General features: G+C 40.4%; 1 protein-coding gene across 1 annotated transcript in view; it reads right to left on the reverse strand.

The window, feature by feature from the left end:
• Window positions 1-19,901, reverse strand: part of Fbxl13 (F-box and leucine rich repeat protein 13) — a 202,378-nt gene that overhangs the window by 156,982 nt on the left and 25,495 nt on the right. Inside the window, exons 4-7 of the mRNA XM_051174812.1 lie at window positions 15,537-15,604; window positions 14,891-15,045; window positions 10,272-10,381; window positions 8,274-8,438 (exon numbers count right to left, since the gene is read on the reverse strand). Of these exons, the coding sequence (XP_051030769.1) occupies window positions 8,274-8,438; window positions 10,272-10,381; window positions 14,891-15,045; window positions 15,537-15,604 (498 nt within the window). The remainder of the gene's footprint in view (window positions 1-8,273; window positions 8,439-10,271; window positions 10,382-14,890; window positions 15,046-15,536; window positions 15,605-19,901) is intronic.

The following is a 19,901-nucleotide window of genomic DNA, read 5'->3' on the forward strand; positions in this document are numbered from 1 at the left end:
GAACACAGCGAGGAGCAGGTTGGGGTGGGTGGCTTGACTGCCATGGGCTGCTGCAGGGCCATGTCTGGGTTCACAGTTCCATTGCTGTTGCAGTATTGATGTCTACAGCTCCTGATAGCACCAAAGGCTGAGGAGGAAATGCTGTGCAAACTTGGCTCAGCTCCTCACCGGCTGCAGCATTACAGAGACCTGGCCCTGCCCCTCACCTGCAGCAGCACAGTCGAGCTGACCCTGTTGAGGGTGGGGTAGTTCAAGTGATCCATCCTAAGGACATGAGAGCCCCCCTCTGTTGTTTGCAGCAGTGAAGAGTGCAGAAAAGATGCTCTCCGCCCACCCTGCCCCCGCCATTAGCAGCAGGTAAAGGAGCAGACCCTCACCTTTACCAGCTGCAGCACTCAGGAGAGCAGGCCCTGTACATCACCTGGGCAACGCAGTAGAGCTGGTCCTGTGGGCAGGGCGCAGCTCAGGCATCCCCAAAGGTGTGAGAATGCGAGAGCTGGCCCCACTACTGTCTATCAGAGGCATGGGAAAGAGAGATATGCCCCCCTTACACTTCTCTCCCCTGCTGCCTGTGACCCCACCGCCAGCAGCAACTTCAGCAACTCGGTAGAGTAGCCCCTGTACCTCACCTGGGTAACACAGTAGAGCAGGCCCTAAAGGTGTAGGTGTGGGTGAGCCAACACTGACCCTCCTCTTGCTCATCACTGTATAGGGTGAGTTAGCAGGAGCTGGAGAGCTCACCCTAGTGGTGAGGTCAGGGATAGCTGGCAGGCTGATCAACAGTGCCAACCAGGTCCAGAACCAGGGTTATGAGTTGGCCTGGGACCTGACCGGCAGACCCAAAGCTACAGGATCTCTGAGACATAGGGCAACCAGTGAGGGCCCAGCATCAATAGTGTAGCAGAAACCAAAAACCACAATGAACACTTGCAAGTAAAGATTATATAAACAAAAGGGTTTACTGCCTGACTCACTATGCCACACTACAGCTTCCACAACCAGATTTTCCCTTTTTAAAAAATGTTTTTAATTCTTATTGGGTTGCAAGGACAGAAGACAAATACAAAGGGCCAGGGAAATAAATGGGATCTGTATTCATGATGTAAAAGACACAAAGAATAAATAAAAAGAAAGTTAATTTTTTTAAAATGTGACACCAGAATCCAAAGAGTGTCAGATTTAATGGGAGAAACAGAGATGAAACAAGGATATTTAAAAGAATTAGAAACTGATGATAATGATAAGCACTAGGTCTCAAACCTGGATCAAAGGCTAACTAAGGTGCTTATTAATGTATCAAAGCTGGCACTGGCTGCCAGAGTCTCCAAAACCCCTCAGTCCCTACCTATTAAGGGACCTGGCTGGCACACCCCACCCTCTACCCTAACCCTCTGGAGCCCAGGGGCTGGGGCTGCCCTCACCCAGCCGCTCCTTCCTATACAATCCAGCTGTTCTGGCTGCATGGGTCGCTTTGTCCCTTTTGTCTCTTGCCCTCTCCACCAGTCTCTTGGTCATTGGCTCATCTCTTGCTCTCCCATAGCCATCTCTTCACATGGCCCAGCTCGGTCTGACCATGTTCACTCTGACTCTCCCAGATGTCTGCCACTGGCTGCGCTCACCCTCCCGTGTGCAGCAAACCTTCACCTCCACCCCTTAGGAGCAGTCCTGGCCTCCTTTTATTTTGTTTCCCTTCAGTAACTATTCCCAAGAATACCACACCTACACATTAAGGATGATTTCAGTGGTCGTGCTCAGGAGAAGCCCCTCTGGTGGAGCCATGTAAGGTCCCACATGCAGAAGCCTCAGCTAAGCTATCCATGTGGGGGAGTAGCACTGGGGCAAGGATGGGCACACAATGAATCCTCCTCCACATTTTTTCTGATTTTCCTCTTATGTGTTTTGCATTTCCATCTGGAGTTTATAGGCATGTATAGACACCATCCAGCCCACTCTCATTTTATACAGGAAATACAAGTGTACACTCTTTGCTGAGAATTTTCAGTCTTCAAACTGAGTCAATGAGCTAAGAGACAGCAGAGCTGTGTTTGGAATCCAGTCCTCCTGACTTTCCATTTAATGGCTTCGATTCAGCAATTAATTCACCATGTGAGTAACAGTAACTGAGAGTTTAGTATATGCTGGGCATTGTTCCAACACTTCATAAATACTAACTGATCTTTCCAGGGGCAATTGCAGAGGGGATCATCCTGCCTATCCACCACCATGAGACAACCTTGAAATAGAAAGATAAGCAGGCCAGGGCCATTCACCCAACTACACAACAAGCCACTCAACCACAGAATACACCCTTCCAATTTCCACCCATCGGCTCCCTCTGTGGTGTGGTTTTTCATCTCTCATATAATACATCACTTTTGCAAGCATGGCTCCTGAGGAAATTTATGGACTGAAAAATTCAAGAAAACTTTGGATTAAAATTAAGTGTAAACTCTTAACTTGCTAGCATCAATGATTAAAGCTGAAGCAATGAAAATGAGGTCTGAGGTAGGGCAATTCTTACCAAAATAAACTCTTCCTAGAGCCATTCTGAAATGTTTGTATCACCAGCTTTTTCATCCACACCACAAATCAAGCCAGTTCCTTGATAGAACAATGCAGTTTGGAAACTCTAATCTGAAGTACAAAGCCACAGAACTCCCAATCACGTTCTGCTTGGTTAGTTAAGGTCAGCCTGACCCATGGGTTATCAAAACATAGATTTGAGAAGTCATTAAACATACTCTAATTCCAAGTAATTTAACCCAACACGCCTGAACCATCTGGTTCCTCCTCAGTCTGGTGATACTTTAATGGCTATCCAGGTTTTAGGGGATTTCTCCCCAGGGAGATGAGTCAGCAGGGCTGTAAAACCTGAAGGTGTTTTTATAACTGTTTTTGCAAGTCCATGTGCTTTATATCTCCTACAAACAAAAAGTCACAGCTACTTAAAGTCATGAGGCAAGGTTTACACTGTTAGCTAATCAAACATCTACATTAGTTACATTACTGAAGCTCTGAATTTGTCAACATAAGGTTTTTCTCTGTGCTTTGTGCCAAATACTTGCATTTTCATGGAAAGTGGTCTTTGCCAACCCTCCCACCAGCTTCAGTTTGGCTAGCAGTTTGACTGATACTATATGATCACTAGCATCCATTTAAGGAAGAAGCATTCCTTAACAGGCAAAAATGAGACTGAAGAAATGATAGCAAAATAGTAACCTGACTTTTTTAGAGATGATAGAGCCAGAGCCAAAAAGTGCATATTTTTGAAAGTCTATACCAGGCTAAAGAATAGGTGAGTGACCTGCCTAAGAGCCAGGCCGCACCATTTTCCTCTTTGTTCCCCAGGATCTATCCCAAGGTCCTCCCCCTCCTACCCCATCACCAGCACCCCTGCTGGGCCCTGCCCCCCAACTGCAGGGGAAGTCCACTGCTCTGGTATAAGCCACACCAGTCAGAGGACAGGGTGAGTGACCCACCTACCAGCTAGACTACTCCGCTGCTTGGAACCTGTTTCCCCAAGACCCATTGCACTGACCAAGTCCTCCCATCTGATCATCCTCTCTGAGGCCAGCCCTTCCCCACAACTCTGACAGACTTCAGTGGCTCAGGTACAGTCCACACCAGTCTGAAAAACAGCACCACTACTGGGCCACTGCTAGACCACTGCTGGGCCACTGCTAGACCACTGCTGGGCCACTGCTAGACCACTGCTGTACCACTGCTGGGTCACTGCTGTACCACTGCTGGGCCACTGATGGACCTCTGCTAGGCCACTGCTGGGTCACTGCTAGACCACTGCTGTACCACTGCTGGGCCACTGCTGGGCCACTGCTGGGCCACTGCTGGGCCACTGATGGACCTCTGCTAGGCCACTGCTGGGTCACTGCTGGGTCACTGCTGGGTCACTGCTAGACCACTGCTGGGCCACTGTTGAGCCCAGATTTCCAGCTCTGGGAATCCCACTGCTAGGATACAGACCATACCAGTTTGAGAAGTGAACTTCAGCTGCTCAGGCACACACCACACCAGTCAGAAAAACAGGCCACACCAGTCAGCAGAAGAGAGACCCCTTTCTGATGCACCGACCAACCTAACCCCCAGAAGGCCAACTTTGATAGAGATTCCCTCTTAGATCAGAGGTCACACTGGCCACTAGAAATCTAGATCACAAAACTAGAAGACCAAAAAAATAAAATAAAAAATACAGAAGCCAAGGAACAAAACACCCTTTCCAATAAAGACTAACTCAGAAATCAGGACCTAGACCTATAATCATCCCAAACCCAGATGCTTAAACTCCAGTGTGAGAATACAATAAACACCACCCAGGGCAATATGTCACCACCAGAATCCAGCTATCCTAAGACAGCAAGACCTGGATATTCTGAGGGAGATGAAGCACAAGAAAATGACCTTAAAAACAACTTTATGAAGGTGATAGAGGTCCTTAAAGAGTAAATGAAAAACAAATCCCTTAAAGAAACTGAGGAAAAGACAAATAAATAAATCCCTAAAAGAATGTCATGAAAGCAAAAAAAAAAAAAAAAAAAAAAAAAAAAAAAAAAAAAAAACAAATAAAGGAGACCTGTTCAAGACTTGAAAATGGAAATAGAAGCAATAAAGAAAACACAAACTGAGGGAATCCTGGAAATGGAAAATGTAGGTAAGTGAACAGGAACCACAGATGCAAACATCACCAGATGGAAGAGAGAGTCTCAGGCATTGAAGACTGATAGAGGAAATAGGTTCATCAGTCAAAGAAAATGGGGAATCAAAAAAAATCCTAACACAAAACATTCAGGAAATCTGGGACACTATGAAAAGACCAAAGACCACAAACCCAACTCAAAATCCCAGAGAATATATTTAACAAAATCATAGAAGAAAATTTTCCCAACATAAAGAAGGACATGCCTATAAAGGTACAAAAAGTTTACAGAACACCAAGTAGATTGGAGTAAAAAAGAAAATCCCTTCACCTCATAATAATCAAAACACTAAACAAACAGATCAAAGAAAGAATATTAAAAGTGGCAAGGGGAAAAGGACAAGTAACATATAAAAGCAGATCTATTAGAATCATACCCAACTTCTCAACAGAAACCCTAAAATCCAGAAGGGTTTGGACAATGTCTTGCAGACTCTAAGAGACCACAGATGCCATCCCAGACTACTATACCCAGGGAAAATTTCATTCACCATAGATAAAACAAGATATTTTATGGAAAAATGAAATTTAAACAATATATATCCATAATTCAGCCCTACAGAAGGTACTAGATGGAAAACTGTAACCCAAAGAAGTTAGCTGCACCCACAAAAGCATAGGCAAAAGATAATCTCACACCTGTAAAACCTAAAAGAGAAATACACACACACACACACACACACCAAACAGCAACAACAAAATAACAAAGATTAACAGTCAATGGTCATTAATATCCCTCAATATCAGTAGGCTCAATTCACCAATAAAAAAACACAAGTTAACAGAATAAATACAAAAACAGGATCCATCCAACTGTTGCATACAAGAAACACACCTCAACATCAAAGATAGACATTATCTCAGAGTAGGCTTGGAAAAAGAATTTCCAATCAAATGGACCTAAGAAGCAAGCTGGTGTAACTATCATAATACCTAACAGGATAGAATTCCAACAAAAATTAATCAAAAGATATGAAGAAGATCATTTCATACTCATCAAAGGAAAAGATGATGTCTCAATTCTGAATAAATGTACCCCAAATATAAGGGCACCCACCTTTGTAAAAAGAAACATTACTAAAGCTTAAATCACACATGGAACCCCACACAATAATAGTTGGAGACTTTAACACCCCACTCTCACCAATGAAAATAAACAGAGAAATAATGGAACTAACAGACATTATGACTCAAATGAACCTAACAGATATCTACAGAACATTTCATCCAAACACAAAAGAATATACCTTCTTCTCAGCACCATATGGAACCTTCTTCAAAATTAATCATATACTCAGTCACAAAGCAAGTCTCAACAGATACAGGGAAAACTTATCAGACCACTGCAGATTAAAGCTGGATTTTGACAACAACAGAAAACATGAAAAGCTTACAAACTTGTGGAAGCTAAACAACTACCTACTGTTAGAAAGAAATTTCACGAAAGAAATTAAAAACTTCCTAAAAGTCAATGAAAATGAATTTACAACATATTCAAACTTTTGGGACACAGTGAAAATGGTGCTAAGAGGAAAGTTCCTAGCACTAAGTGCTTCATAAACAATTTGGAGAGATCTCATAACAGCATACCTGAAAGTTCTAGAACAAAAAGAAGCAAACACACCCAAGAGTAGTAGACAGCAGGGAATAAACCGAGGGCTGCAATCAATAAAATAGACAAATCCATATCCAAACTAACTAAAAGGCAGAGAGACTATCCAAATTAACAAAATCAGAAACACAAAGGGTGACATAACAATAGACTCCAAAAAAATCCAAAGAATTATTACATCATACTTCAAAAACCTGTATTCCACAAAATTGGAAAATGTAAAAGAAATGAACAAATTTCTTGATAGATACCACTTACAAAAGTAAAATTGAGACCAGATAAACAATTAAAATATACCTATAACCACTAAGGAAATAGGAGCAGTCATTAAGTCTCCCGACAAAAAAAAAAAAAAAAAAAAGCCCAGGACCAGACAGTTTAAACACAGAACTCTGCCAGACTTTCAAAGAAGAACATATACCAATACTCCTTAAATTATTCCACAAAATAGACACAGAAGGAACATTGCCAAACTCTTTTTATGAGGCCAAGGTGGCCCTGATACCCAAGCCTCACAAAGATTCAACAAGGGAAGATAATTATAGACCAGTTTCCCTCATGAACATTGATGCAAAAAATACTCAATAAAATAATGGCAAACTGAATCTAAGAACACATCAAGAAGATCACCCACCATGATCAAATAGGCTTCATCCCAGTGATACAGGGATGGTTCAACATACGAAAATCTCTGAAAGAAAACACATGATCATCTCATTAGATGCTGAAAAAAGCCTTTGACAAAAAATCCAACACCCCTTCATGACAAAAAATGCTTGGGGAGATCAGGGATACAAGGGTCATGCCTAAACATAATAAAAGCAAGATACAGCAAACCAATAGAGGGATCTATTGTGGAGCCTGTATTTGGAGGTCAAGGAGAGCACAGCTGCCTAAGCAAAATTCTGTGCTACAGAGAAGATGAAAAGAAAACACAAGACAGTCATGTCTGCATATTCTAATGAAAAAAAAAAAAACACCACATGCATTGACTCATGGGGAAACATAAAACAAGCCATATTTGAGAGATGCTCTATAATAAAAGTTGCCCAATTTTCATTTGAATGGCCCAAAAATTAAATGCTGGAATTATTCTGGGCTGAAGGAAATCAAGAACACATAGCAACCAAGTGCAACATGCAATCTAGACTGGTCTCTCCTGCTAGAACATTATTGGGAGAACAAGAAAAGAGGGTTGAGTCTGCCGACCGTGATGTAATAGCTGACTGAAAGAGAACGTCTTGGCTCCAGTTCTTCAGGAAACGACTCTTTTCTGTCCCTGAAACTTTTCTATAAGTCCTAAATTATCATAAATAAAAATGTGCTGGAGAGTGCTAATGTTGTAAGCAACTATAATTTCAGAACTGTACAGCTCTGAGTGTATAGAAGCAGACCTATTCAACAGTAACTAAAACCACAAAAGGGAGAACAAGAGTATGGTGTCATGGGTGCTTACAGTACATGCAAAGGAGCATGAAATTATTTGAAAGCCATTTATGATATCTTAAAATGTATAGTATAAGCCCTGAAAAACAAGGAAATATTTGCAAAGACAAAAAAGGTCACAGAAAAAAACCAGCTATGTATATGTCTATAATATGCTATCACTCAGAAAAACCATACTAATGTGGCATGAAGAGAAGTTATCAGGGTGAGAGTGGTAGACTTTACTAACTAAAGTTTTAAATTTCCTGCCATCATACTATTCTAGAGGCAAAAGAGACAATGTTAAGTGTTGTGGAGGGAAATATTCAAATATATTATCAATAAAGGGTTAATGTTGACAGAATATATAAAGAGGTATGGCAAGCAAGTATGAGTTACAATAGAAAGACGGGACAAAAGCAGGTTAATCAAAAGGAAGGAAATTACAGGCAACACATACTCACCCTAATTCCATGCTATCCACAAATTGCAAGGTCTTACCATGGTCAACAGAGTCCTACACACCTGCATTATTGCTCGTTCTGGTAAAGCTGAGATGTCAAATTCTACAGGCACAACTGTAACAACAGTGTCAGAGGAACTCCGCTCAGGGCTAAGGGGTTTTTCCTCAGCTACTTTGGATTTCAGCCTGTACTTCCATTTCCTCAACTGAAGTTCATGTTTTAAAATCTGCAATGAAAATAAGCTATAAATCCCATTGAATTGTCCTAAAGGTCAAATGCAATGATCCATAGAAAGCACATACTTGGCATAACATTAGCACCAGCCACATATTATTATCATTGTGACCCACATGGTGACTTTCAACACAAACACAAAATTCCCTGAGCCATCTCAGTCTATACAGACCATTTCCATTCACACAGGCCACCCCCTGAATAACCTGCTGTTGTCTCCTCTTTTAGAGATAAAAAAAACTGTGGGCCACAAAGTGGAATGTCAAGCAATGAAATCACTAGCATTTGGAGACATGGAAGGAAGTGTTAGCAAAGTGATAACCAAAAGTGAGGAGTCGAGGAAAAATTTCAGATTTATCATTACAGCAAACCCCACTTTACGTGGTACATTTCCTGAAAGCTATAATAAGAAAGCACTTTTATGGGTCAATGAGTATTTTGCACATACCTCTCCCAAACCCATATACATAATTTTAGTATGAGGTATTCACCATGCAATCTCAGGAAGGGTGCATATTGGAAAGCCAGTACACAGAGGTAACACCTGCCTTGGTTTCCTGCACACACCTGTCATCTTCACTCACTAACTGCAGAATGACTGTTGGCCAAGAAATTGAATAGCTAGGGGGATTGGATTCCTAAACACTCATCTAACCACAATACATAAAGGATAGTAGAAGAGTGCTAATATACACTCTATATACCAACCAGGGCATGCCAAACATCAGGCTCAAGAGAACCCCAACTTTTCTCAGGGACAATCAGCATAAGTGAAAGAAGAGTGCCAGTTGGTTGCAGTTGACTATTCCACTGTTAGAACATCAGTGATCAGTAAAGGGCAGTAGTACACAAAGTGGTTGCAAGCATGGCTTGAGAAGATGCACAGTGGTACCCAAGGCAAAGATACCCAACTGGCTAAGTTGACATGGTTCATGGTTTCCACTATAGGGAAAGGATAGAGGACAGCATGAAAAAAAAAGCCAATTCAATGTCTGTAAATTGTACACATCTAGACTATGTTCTAAGAATATGCTCCATACACAGCAGACTCTGGTGTTTACCAAGCATCACACACACTCTTCCTGCATATGTGGGACTGACATGTGCAACAGTTTAACAGATTGATTGTAGGTGAGTGAGATTGTTGATCCTGCCCTTTGAGGGCAAGGATTTAATTTCAACTTCTTTTTCTCTTTCCTATTTATCTCAACTTTGTATTTTAAAGATTATTCACCAAGTATTGCCTATTAAATGATGTCATTACAAAAATCTCAAGCATACCTCTGCATCTGATTCAAGTACTCTAAACATTCTAAAACAAGTGAGGCAATAAAATACTGAAATAACATAAGCAGAAGAAAGTAGTTTTAAATTTGCAGGTGTTTCCTCTGGTCCTCTATTTTAATTGCTTAAATTATGGGTGGATATCCTAGTTACAAATAATTCTTCAAGTTTAGCCATTAGTAGTTTTAAAAATTTACTATTGAAACTGTGACATATTAAATGTTGGAAAAGAAAAGCAACTTAATCTTGGGTAGAAAACGAACAATTTACTAAGTCCTTACCATTTTTACTTTATTCATATCAGAGATTCTCGGAACTTAAATATCTAATGTCTCCCTCCCTGTGGAGTGGGGGGGGGATGGGATGGAAACGAGGTCAGGGGGCATGGAAGGGAGGAAGGGAGAGGGAACTGGGATCGATATGTAAAATAAGAAAAAAACTCAATATTAATTAAACAGAATTTTTAGTATCTTCATCAATATCTTTAAACAAAATATTAAAATATTTTCTTCTTTTAAACAAATAGTGTCTATTATCATACCAAGTCGTCTTCTCTTGTTTTACTCTTGTGTCTGGCTTTCTCCTTCCATTTGGCTAGGATAAGTCTTTGCCTTTGGAGACAGAACATCTGTCGCAACCGAAACAGTGAAGCTGCAGGAAATGTACTAGGTTATTGCATGTAGTGAAAACTGTTTCTCAAAATAATAAACTAAAATATCTGACAGTTTGTGCTTCATTTTAATCACTAAAATTAATGACTGTTGATAGCATTAGTTGGTGCTCTAGAAACTTTTTGAAACCTGTAAATATTCTCTTTGCCCTTAGAAATTAGATATACTAGAAATATATATTTCTTTTAAAATATTTCTCTTTTACAAAACTTGACCTTCTAAGCATTTCACAAGAAACATAATCATCACATAGTATTCAGATTCAATGTCTTTGAATTGTGTCTTCTAGAATTAAACAAATTGCCTAATATATGTTAATCAGAGATACATAATCACAGGAGCCAGGAAAAGCAAACAGTCTGGGGGGCAGGCAGGCTCCTTAACTGCACCAGGCTGTGCTGGCTGCACTGGCTGCACTGGCTGCTGACTGCACTGGGTGCGCTGCTGATTGCACTTGCTATGCTGGCCGCACTGGCTGCTCTGTCTATGATAGCTGCACTGGCTGTACTGGCTGTATCACCTGGCTGAAGGATTGCCTGTTTTCTTTCAGAAGTTAAAGTTCAGTTTTTTTCTCTTTATGTTTGTCTTGGTTTTTTGTTTTCAACTGAAAATAGGTATTTGAATTGTGAGTACTTCTGATATTTAAACTTTGACAATGTTGTTTTTTTATTTAAATGATGTGTGAACAGCACAAAACATGGCAGCAAGCAGTTTCCATCATCACAGGTGAAAATTTAAAGCCTTTGTTCTTTGGTTCTATGCGCCAACCTCCCTGAACATCACTGAGCATCTACCTGGAACCTCACTGAGCATCACAGTTTTGTCCTAAAGTCTAAACTCTTTGAGAAGCCAGAACTCAGCTAGTTTAGTTAATGGCCAGTTCTCCCATTGGACTATTGCTATCAACTGAGAACTAAATGTGCACTCATGACGCCACGCCACATCTGCTGTTCTCATCAACTCCCCACACCCTGCTTCTTTCTTCCTTGCACTGAAGTCATCTCGATTATCAGCTCTGACTGATATGCCAGGGCTAAGTTCACCTCCTGACACAGTGCCAAAGCTGGGTTTGTCCACCTAACAAACTACAAATTAGCTTATAAGCTTCAATGCTTTCAGACTGAAACTCAAATGGGTTATTTCTGTAAGAGTGTGGGGAACCTTAACAGATTCCATAGCAGGCTGAGGGTACATGGAGGGACAACCACACAGGACTGGACAGGGACATGCCAGGCACGCAGAGCTTAGTGAGAAGTTTTATAAGAAAGGGAAAGGGTTGGGGTGGGGGTGGGGGCGAGACACAGAGACACAGATGACAGAAGAGAAGACAGGAAAATCCCTGTCTGCTCCAAATGTAGTGGAGCTCCAGAGCGTAAGTGGGCAGGGTCTGTATTTTAAAGGGGTCCTTTGCACTTGTGTGCAGACTATGCAATCATGGAACCCTGGGCTGATCCGGGTACTGCCTGAGTGCATTCTGCCAGATGACAGGGGCAGGACAGCATAATGTCTGAATCCTTACAGCAGTAATTTTTCCTAGTCATTTTCAGTTAAATACTTTTTACTTGAGTTATTGTCTATCAAAAGTATGTTTCTATACATGTAAATGCTAAGGTTGATTTCAGTTTGTATCAGTTAAATTGTTAACAAGTATAAAGTTAAAACATTCTGAGAGGAATTAGCATATTTTTTCAAAAACTGATTTCCATATTAATATTACCATATATAATATTTATTAGATGTTTAAGAAATTGCATGATACAAGTATATGATAAGATATTTAAGTACTGGAAATCTATACAACTATTTGTTCATTTTAATGATACTACTTTCATAATTATAGTTTAGACTTAATATTTGGATTTCTTGACAATAATCAGAACTTTACATTTTCATGATTAAGAGTTATATAGAATAAACATATCTTGACTTGTAGGTAGAGAAAGACAGTGTCCATGAACTGTCACCATAAAAATGTAACTTGGGTCTTTTTATGAGATTATGTAACTTTGGAATTTTTATTTTTATAGATTTTAAATGTATATGTTGTTTTGCTTGCATGTATGTCTGTGGACCAAGTGCATTCCTGGTGTTGATAGAAGTCAAAAAAAGGACATCAGATCCCCTGGCCCTGGAGTAATGGACAGTTGTGTACCGCTGTATGGGTGCCAGGAACTGGGCCCTAGTCGTCTGGAAAAACAGCCAGTGCTCTTAACTGGCTGAGCCATCTCTCCAGCCCCAAAAGATGATGTAACTTTGGAATGGCTTGATTTAAATTACAAACATAAATATAAATCTTGATGGCATAAGTATAGTCTTCTACTTTATAAGGACATTTATAAAAATCTACTTAACTGTGCACTGTGAATTAGGGAGACATAAGACAACACAGGGATAAAGCCCGAAGGGTGGGAACTACGGAAAAGGAGCAGGCAGGGTTAGGAAAAGGAGAGCAGAGATGGGACAAAGGAGAGGGAAGTGTCAGCATCATGTAATGTAGTTCCACCTGGGTGGGTGTGCATGGGAACTCTGGAAAGAAAGGCAACACACAGAAATGATGCAACTAAAGAGAAGAGCAAGGCAGAAGTAGTAACAGGCCTGGGAAAAGAAAAGAGCAAGGGGCCACGTAAGATGCAAAAAAGGTGATGAGAGGCAAGAGGGATCTAGCAAGGCAGAGAAGACACAAAACTAGAGCAGGGCATCTTGACTCTCAAGAGCTGGCAGTTCATCCAGTATTTTAAATAGCATCATTTCCTACTGACAGCTTTGTGACATGCTAGCCAGTTAATCAGTCCCTAACACTTCATTGTAGTTATGCTAAAACCTTCATAGTCCACTTGGAGGCAGGGATAGACAACAATGCTCAAAAGGAGATGATTTTTAAGCAAGAGTGAGATCAACTGACTTCTCATTTGTCACAGCCACAGGTATAAGATAGTACTCAGAAAGTTGCCACCAAAAAGGCTGGGGTCCTCTGACCCTGCCAAGATCTTATAGGTGTTGTCCATGAATCACAATCAAAGAAAATTGTTCTGTATTATGCTTGAAGTAACTGGGCCTCGTAGTCTAGGCCAGTGATCTCAGCTACCAGGGAACTAGAGGATTACAAGGTCAAGGCCCACCTTGGCAACCTAGCAAGACTTAGTCTCAAATTAAAAATGAAAGGGGGTCTGTGGGTATAGCTCCACGGAGGAGTGTTTGCTTGCTATGTACAAGGCCCTAGGTTCAGTGCCACACAAGGAAGCTAACAGTAGGTCTTTATTAATATATACATACATACCAATATATTTACATGTATATATGTACTATTTGATTTGATTTTGAAAACAAATTTAACAAAATTATTAGGCTTTGTTATTGTTTTGTTATGACAAAGTCTCATGTCAGGTGATAACTAGTGTTCAACAGGCTCACCTACCAGATGAGTGATTCTCTGCTAGGAAGCCCTCCTTGATAGGCCATGGTGTTACTGGCTGTGGAAACCACTGGCTCCTGTCTGTAATTTCTCTCATGAGTCACATTACTTCTTCCCTAAGAATAGCTTTTGGTGTTTTCCTACTGCTTGTGTCTTTATATCATGAAAATATTACATCTGTTTGGCACATGTATCTGTGGGTAGTCAGGAAGATTACTTTTACTTTGCCTGTATAATTTTGACATGTTTCAGAACTGGATCTATTTGTCCCATGAGGACTGTAGACAACAGCCTGCCTTGCTCTTTTGCTCAGATTAACTACACACAGTTAGCTTACTTTCAGCTCAGAACAAGTTCAAAGTAAACTAAAGGCTTTTTGTAAATAGATAAAAAATTTAAAACCTTACAGCTATGCACAAGGTCAGAGCTGCAGATGTCCAACCAAGGTTATTAAGAAAAGTATGCCAACTCTTTGCTTGCCAGTCTGCTAACAAGACCTATGTCTCAAAGCTTATCTCACTGTATCACCTGAAACCTTGGACCCTTGTGTTGCCATGGCAATGGGTCAGCTTCCTATCACTTGTCCTAGGAATGTGCTCTTGACCAACAAGAAACAACTTTGTAATTTCTTTATTGCTTTAAGTTTCCTGAAGGAGAGAGTTTTGAGAACAGAAGCAGCTAGGAGGATTAGAAGTAGGACAGGAAAATTAGAATAAAACAAAACAAAAATAAACAGTGCAGGAAAGGGAAAATTCATTCACCTTCAGATTTTTCTAAGTCTCCTGCTTGCTGAAGTGTTCTACCTGAGCCCTGAGGGGCATTGAGGCTGATCTCAAGAAGCCTCCATTAGTCTCACTCAACAGCCCAGGCTGGTCTGAATTCCCTGCATCTGTCACAACATTCTGAGGGCTGTTAGGCATGTACTACCACACTCAGCCTTACAGTAAGTACTTTTAATTGGTTCATTTAATAACAATTCTCTACACATGAAAATTACATGTTCTCTTGGTTTAACTAGTTTGTTGATTCATTACATAATTGAACACCAAAATTAAGTGCTATGGTATTTACATTTACCTACAAGCCTTTCTCGATTTTTTTCCACATAAGAGAACCAGTGACTAAAAAATAATTTTTGACATTTAAAGTTGTAATGTGTTATTGCTCTGTTCATTTTTTCAGCCAGGATCGCCTCCTGATTTGCACGAGGTATTGCGACTTCCCTCCAACCACTGCAGGCAAAAGATACAGGCAAACATTATTTTTAAAATATTACTTTGAGACTAAGGTAATATAGTAGTAAATAAGTTAAGAGGAATAAGAAGCAAGATGCCTTTTATCCCCTCAGAATTACAACACACACACACACACCATGTAAACTGGGGTATGTCTTGAAGAAATCCTAATAATTAAGATATTATATGGCAGTCATATTTCTTTTTTAATAAAATAAACACATCTTGGGATAACATCATTCTCATAACTTTGATTTACCCAGAGAAGCACCTTAATGGTGATTTTAAAATGGAATTTAAGTTCCCAAACGTATTCAAATCCAAGGATTTTAGGCAAGTTGTATATCAGAAAAGAGTATTCTAACTAAATATAGCTCATCAAACATAGGAGAAGCACAGATGGCAAAGAGTTAGCATTCCTCTGTGTGGATAATAGCAGGGATGAAAGAGCAAAGACAAAGAAATAATATGGAAAAACACTTTCTTACCCAAAATGGCTCTTTACTAAATGTCCAGTGTAAAATGTACATGCTTTTATCATCAACTCTGGAGTCACCTAAAACAAATAAGTAATTGAACTACACATTAGAAATAAATAGGACAAAACTGGGCATGATGGCACACACCTTTAATCCAAGCACTTGGGAGGCAACAGTAAATACATCTCTGTGAGTTCAAAGCCAGCCTGGTCTACGTAGTGAATTCCAGCCTAGCCAGAGCTACATAGTGAGATCCTGTCAAGAAAGAAATAAGTAGAAGAAGTAGAAGAGAGGCTGCCTCTGTGAGACCGGCAAGGAACTGGGACAGCAGCTGCCTCCAGGGAAAAGAAGGGAGGAGTTAATACCACTTACATATTTAGAAATTGTACTATGTATGTCTATCATCTATTTTTGTATATTTTTATAAATTCTCTGAAAACTCCATAATACATACAATGTATTTTGGTTACATTCACTCTCTACTCCTTCCACTAATTTCTCCCAGACTCACTTCCATAAGCACCTCACGACTCCATTTGCCCTCCCACCACCTTTAAATAGTACTGGATCCAATTTGTGCTGCTTACATATGCATGGCTGTAGCACCAACCTACCCGTGTAGTTTTTGTGTTTTTTTTTTTTTTCTCTTTAGGGGCCCACCACTCATCCTCATCTTCCAAATGAATATATGCAGACTCATTCTTACTTATGAATGCTTGGCCTTAGCTTGGCTTGTTTCTGACCAGCTTTTCCAACATAAATTATTCCATTTCTCTTTAACTACATTTTGTCTCTGGGCTTTTTTGCCTGTCTTTATTCTATATATATTTCTTTTCTTCTTACTCTGTGGCTGGCTGTGTGGCTGAGTGGCTGTGTGGCTGGCCTCTAGCATCCTCCTCTCCTCCTTTTCTTGCTCCTCATTTCACTAGATTTCTGCTCCTATTTATTCTCTCTAACTGCCCTGTCAGTCCCTCTTCTGCCTAGCTATTGACCATTCAGCTCTTTATTAGACCAATCATGTGTTGTAGACAGGCAAAGTAACACAGCTTTGCAGAGTTAAACAAATGCAACATAAAAAAAAATGCAATACATCTTTGCATCATTACACAATGTTCCGTGGCATAAATGAATGTAACACATCTTAAACTAATATTCCACAACATACTGGGATTCATATCTCTTTTTAAAAACCTAACTTCTCCTCTATGATGTAAAGCTGACTGGTCTGATCTTGCTCAGCTCTTATACAGACAACCACAGCTGCTGTGCGTTCATGAGCACAGCAGACCTGCCTTGTTCAGGACAGTTTCTGCCTGGTCTTTCTCCACTGTTGGCTCTTACAATCCTTTCTTCCCCCCCTCTTATACAATGTTCCCTGAGTAGAGTCACATATTTGAATGATTTCATTTACTTTAAACTACAACATTTCAAGATAAACAATCAAGGCATTGTTATTGTTGGCCATATTTAAGAGCATTTAATTGCAGAATTGAGGATATGATTCAGCTGATAGACTGCTAGTCCAGCAATCACTAAGTCCTGAGTTTTAATCCCAGTGATACATGTCTAAAAATTCCTGATTCTCCTGACAGTGCATGCCTACAATCTCAACACTCAGTGGGGTGGAAACAGGAGGATCAGAAAGTTCAAGATCATTCCCAGCTACAGAGCCAGCCTGAGGATACCTTGGCTCAAAAAGAAAAGAAAAAACAATTGCAGTCTGTAGGCTACTATTAAGATTGATTTTTGCCTGTCAGTACTGTAAAATGATACTCTCTCCTGAAAACAATATACAAGAATGCTCCACAAGAAGGACTAAGAAAACCACAAATTATAGAAATATAAATCATGGAATCTGCTTAAAGAGAAACAAATTTATCCACTGTTATGAGTAAGGTTTTCCTGCCGGTCTGGTCCTACCGCCATGCTAGCCCCAATTAACACACAGAGACTATGTATTTGATATAATGCTGTTAGCCAGTTACTAGTTTCTTATCGGCTAGCTCTGTCTTAATTATTAACCCGTTTCTATTAATCTAAGTATTTCCACGTGGTCTCATCTTACCAGAGAGTGGGGCTGGCATCTGCTCTCTCCAGTCTCTACTTGTTGACCCTCCTCACTACTTCCTCTCTCCTCCTTGTCTCCTAGTCCCGTCTATCTTTCTTTCCTATTGGCCAACAGTGCTTTATTCATTAACCAGTATGAGAAACATATACAGAATGACATCTCCCATCATCTCCTCTTTTCTGTCTAAATAAAAAGGGTTTTAACCTTAACAAAGCAAAATATATCACACAACAGTTGTCAAATAAGAATCACAGTTAACAATATTTAGTCCATTAACATTTAGCAAGATTTAAGAAAATATTCCATCATCTATTCTATCTTTGTGAGTCTAAAGTCATATATGTAACTTATCTTTAATCCTACTAAGGAAAACTATAACCATAACTATCTGTCTTCAACAACTTCAAAGACCACAGAAGGATAGTATATAAACTCTAGAAATGACAGAGACAACTCACTGCCTGGTCAGTCACCCAAAGTTCTTCTGTAATCTTCCATCTTCAGCCCATAGGCCATAGTGTGTCTGGCAGACTTTTCAGCAAAGCAGGAAACTTTAAACTGTCTTCTTGTATTGGCAGTTTGTCAGTCACTTTTTTCTGTGTCCTGCAGAATGTCTGGCAGACTCTTCCATGAAGCAGGAACTCTGTAGCAATGTCCATCTTGAATCAGCAGTCACTTTTCTGTGGGTCCTGCATGTCCAGTTTATACAGCATAAAGTCAAACAGTCCAGACAAGAGCAGTATCTTGTCCAAATGCCTAGTCTTGCCATATTGAAAGCAAACGCCAAAAAGAGTTTCTTCGATATCCATCTTCCTTTCTGACGCAGGTGGTGTTGCCAGGAGCATTTATGTCTCACTGTCAAGAAAAACCCTAAACCATTTTGAATGCCATATTCTGTAGGTCTTTGAACGGTCTGAAGAATGCCTCTCTACCTCAAATACATCTCTGTGTATTTGAAAACCTAACTAACTTAACTCTAAGCTTTGACTATCATAGATAATTATCTGTAATCTGTACATGCACATTACATTTACATTTCTAAATGAGCTATATAAACACAATACCTAAACAAAAGGAGAAATATATACATCACAAAATTGACCTTAAGACTGAGCAGTGTAAGGGACCTCAGACAGTGGAGCCAGGATGTATCCCTGGTGCACAAAAGGACCTTGCAAACACATCCCCCATGGAGGGATAACTGCCTTAACCTAGAGACAGGAGAGAAGCCCTAGTCCCTACTTCACCTGACCTGTCAGATCTACATGACCCCAACTGGATGGCATTCCCCTACATATGGAATTGGGGTGGGGGGATGGGAGGGGAGGGTGGTTAGGGTGCATGTGAGAGGGCAGAGAGAGTAAAAGGGAGGGAGGGAGGGAGGGAGGAAGGGAGGGAGAGGGAACTGGGATCAACATGTAAAATAATAAATAAAACAAAGCTGTGTATGGCATATACAAAATTCTCAAAAGTAAATTTTAAAGACAATTTTTAAAGATGTGTATATTAAAATATCACCTGGACATATTTAAGGCACAAATATATGGAATATTATAGATTTCTGTTGTGTATGTGTGCATTATGTGTGCAGTGTGTGTGAAGTATGTGCACAGTGTATAGTAGTGTGCATGTGCATGCGCATATGTGCAGTGTGTATGCAGTGTGTGTCTGTGTGTGCAGTGTGCATATGCCCTGTGTACACACAGTGTATTCAGTGTATAGAGGTGTGTGCATGGTGTGTCTGAAGTCCATGTAATGTGTGCACAGTGTGTGTGCATTGTGTGTCTATGTGTGCAGTGTGCACACACAGTGTATATTTTGTGTGCAATATGTGTAATATGTATACAGTGGACATGCAGTGTGCACATGCAGTGTGTGCAGTGTGCACATGCAGTGTGTGCAGTGCATGAGTTTGCAGTATATGTACTGTGTGTGTAGTGTATTATGTGATGTGTGGGTGCAATTTTGTGTGTAGTTTGTATGTAGTGTGCATGTGTGCAGTGTTTACAGTATGTGTGTGGTGTGTGTACATGTGTAGTATTTGTAGTGTACGTGCAGTATGCATACAGTGTGTGGTGCATGTGCATGTGTGCAAGCATATTGCAGTATGTATGTGGTGAGTGTGCAATTGTGTGCTGTGTGTGTGTGTGTGTGTGCTTGTGTGTGTGTGTGTAAGAAGTCACAGAGGGGGGCTTCTGGCGTATCTCATGGGCACCAGAGCGGACTGTAACACATCACCTCCACCACCTAGCTGTGATCAGGAGGACGAGGACCTGGCTGGGGGAGGTCCTGGCTCTTTAGCATCT

This window comes from Phodopus roborovskii, unplaced genomic scaffold (genome assembly GCF_943737965.1).
Source record: "Phodopus roborovskii unplaced genomic scaffold, PHOROB, whole genome shotgun sequence".
NCBI classification, from domain to species: domain Eukaryota; kingdom Metazoa; phylum Chordata; class Mammalia; order Rodentia; family Cricetidae; genus Phodopus; species Phodopus roborovskii.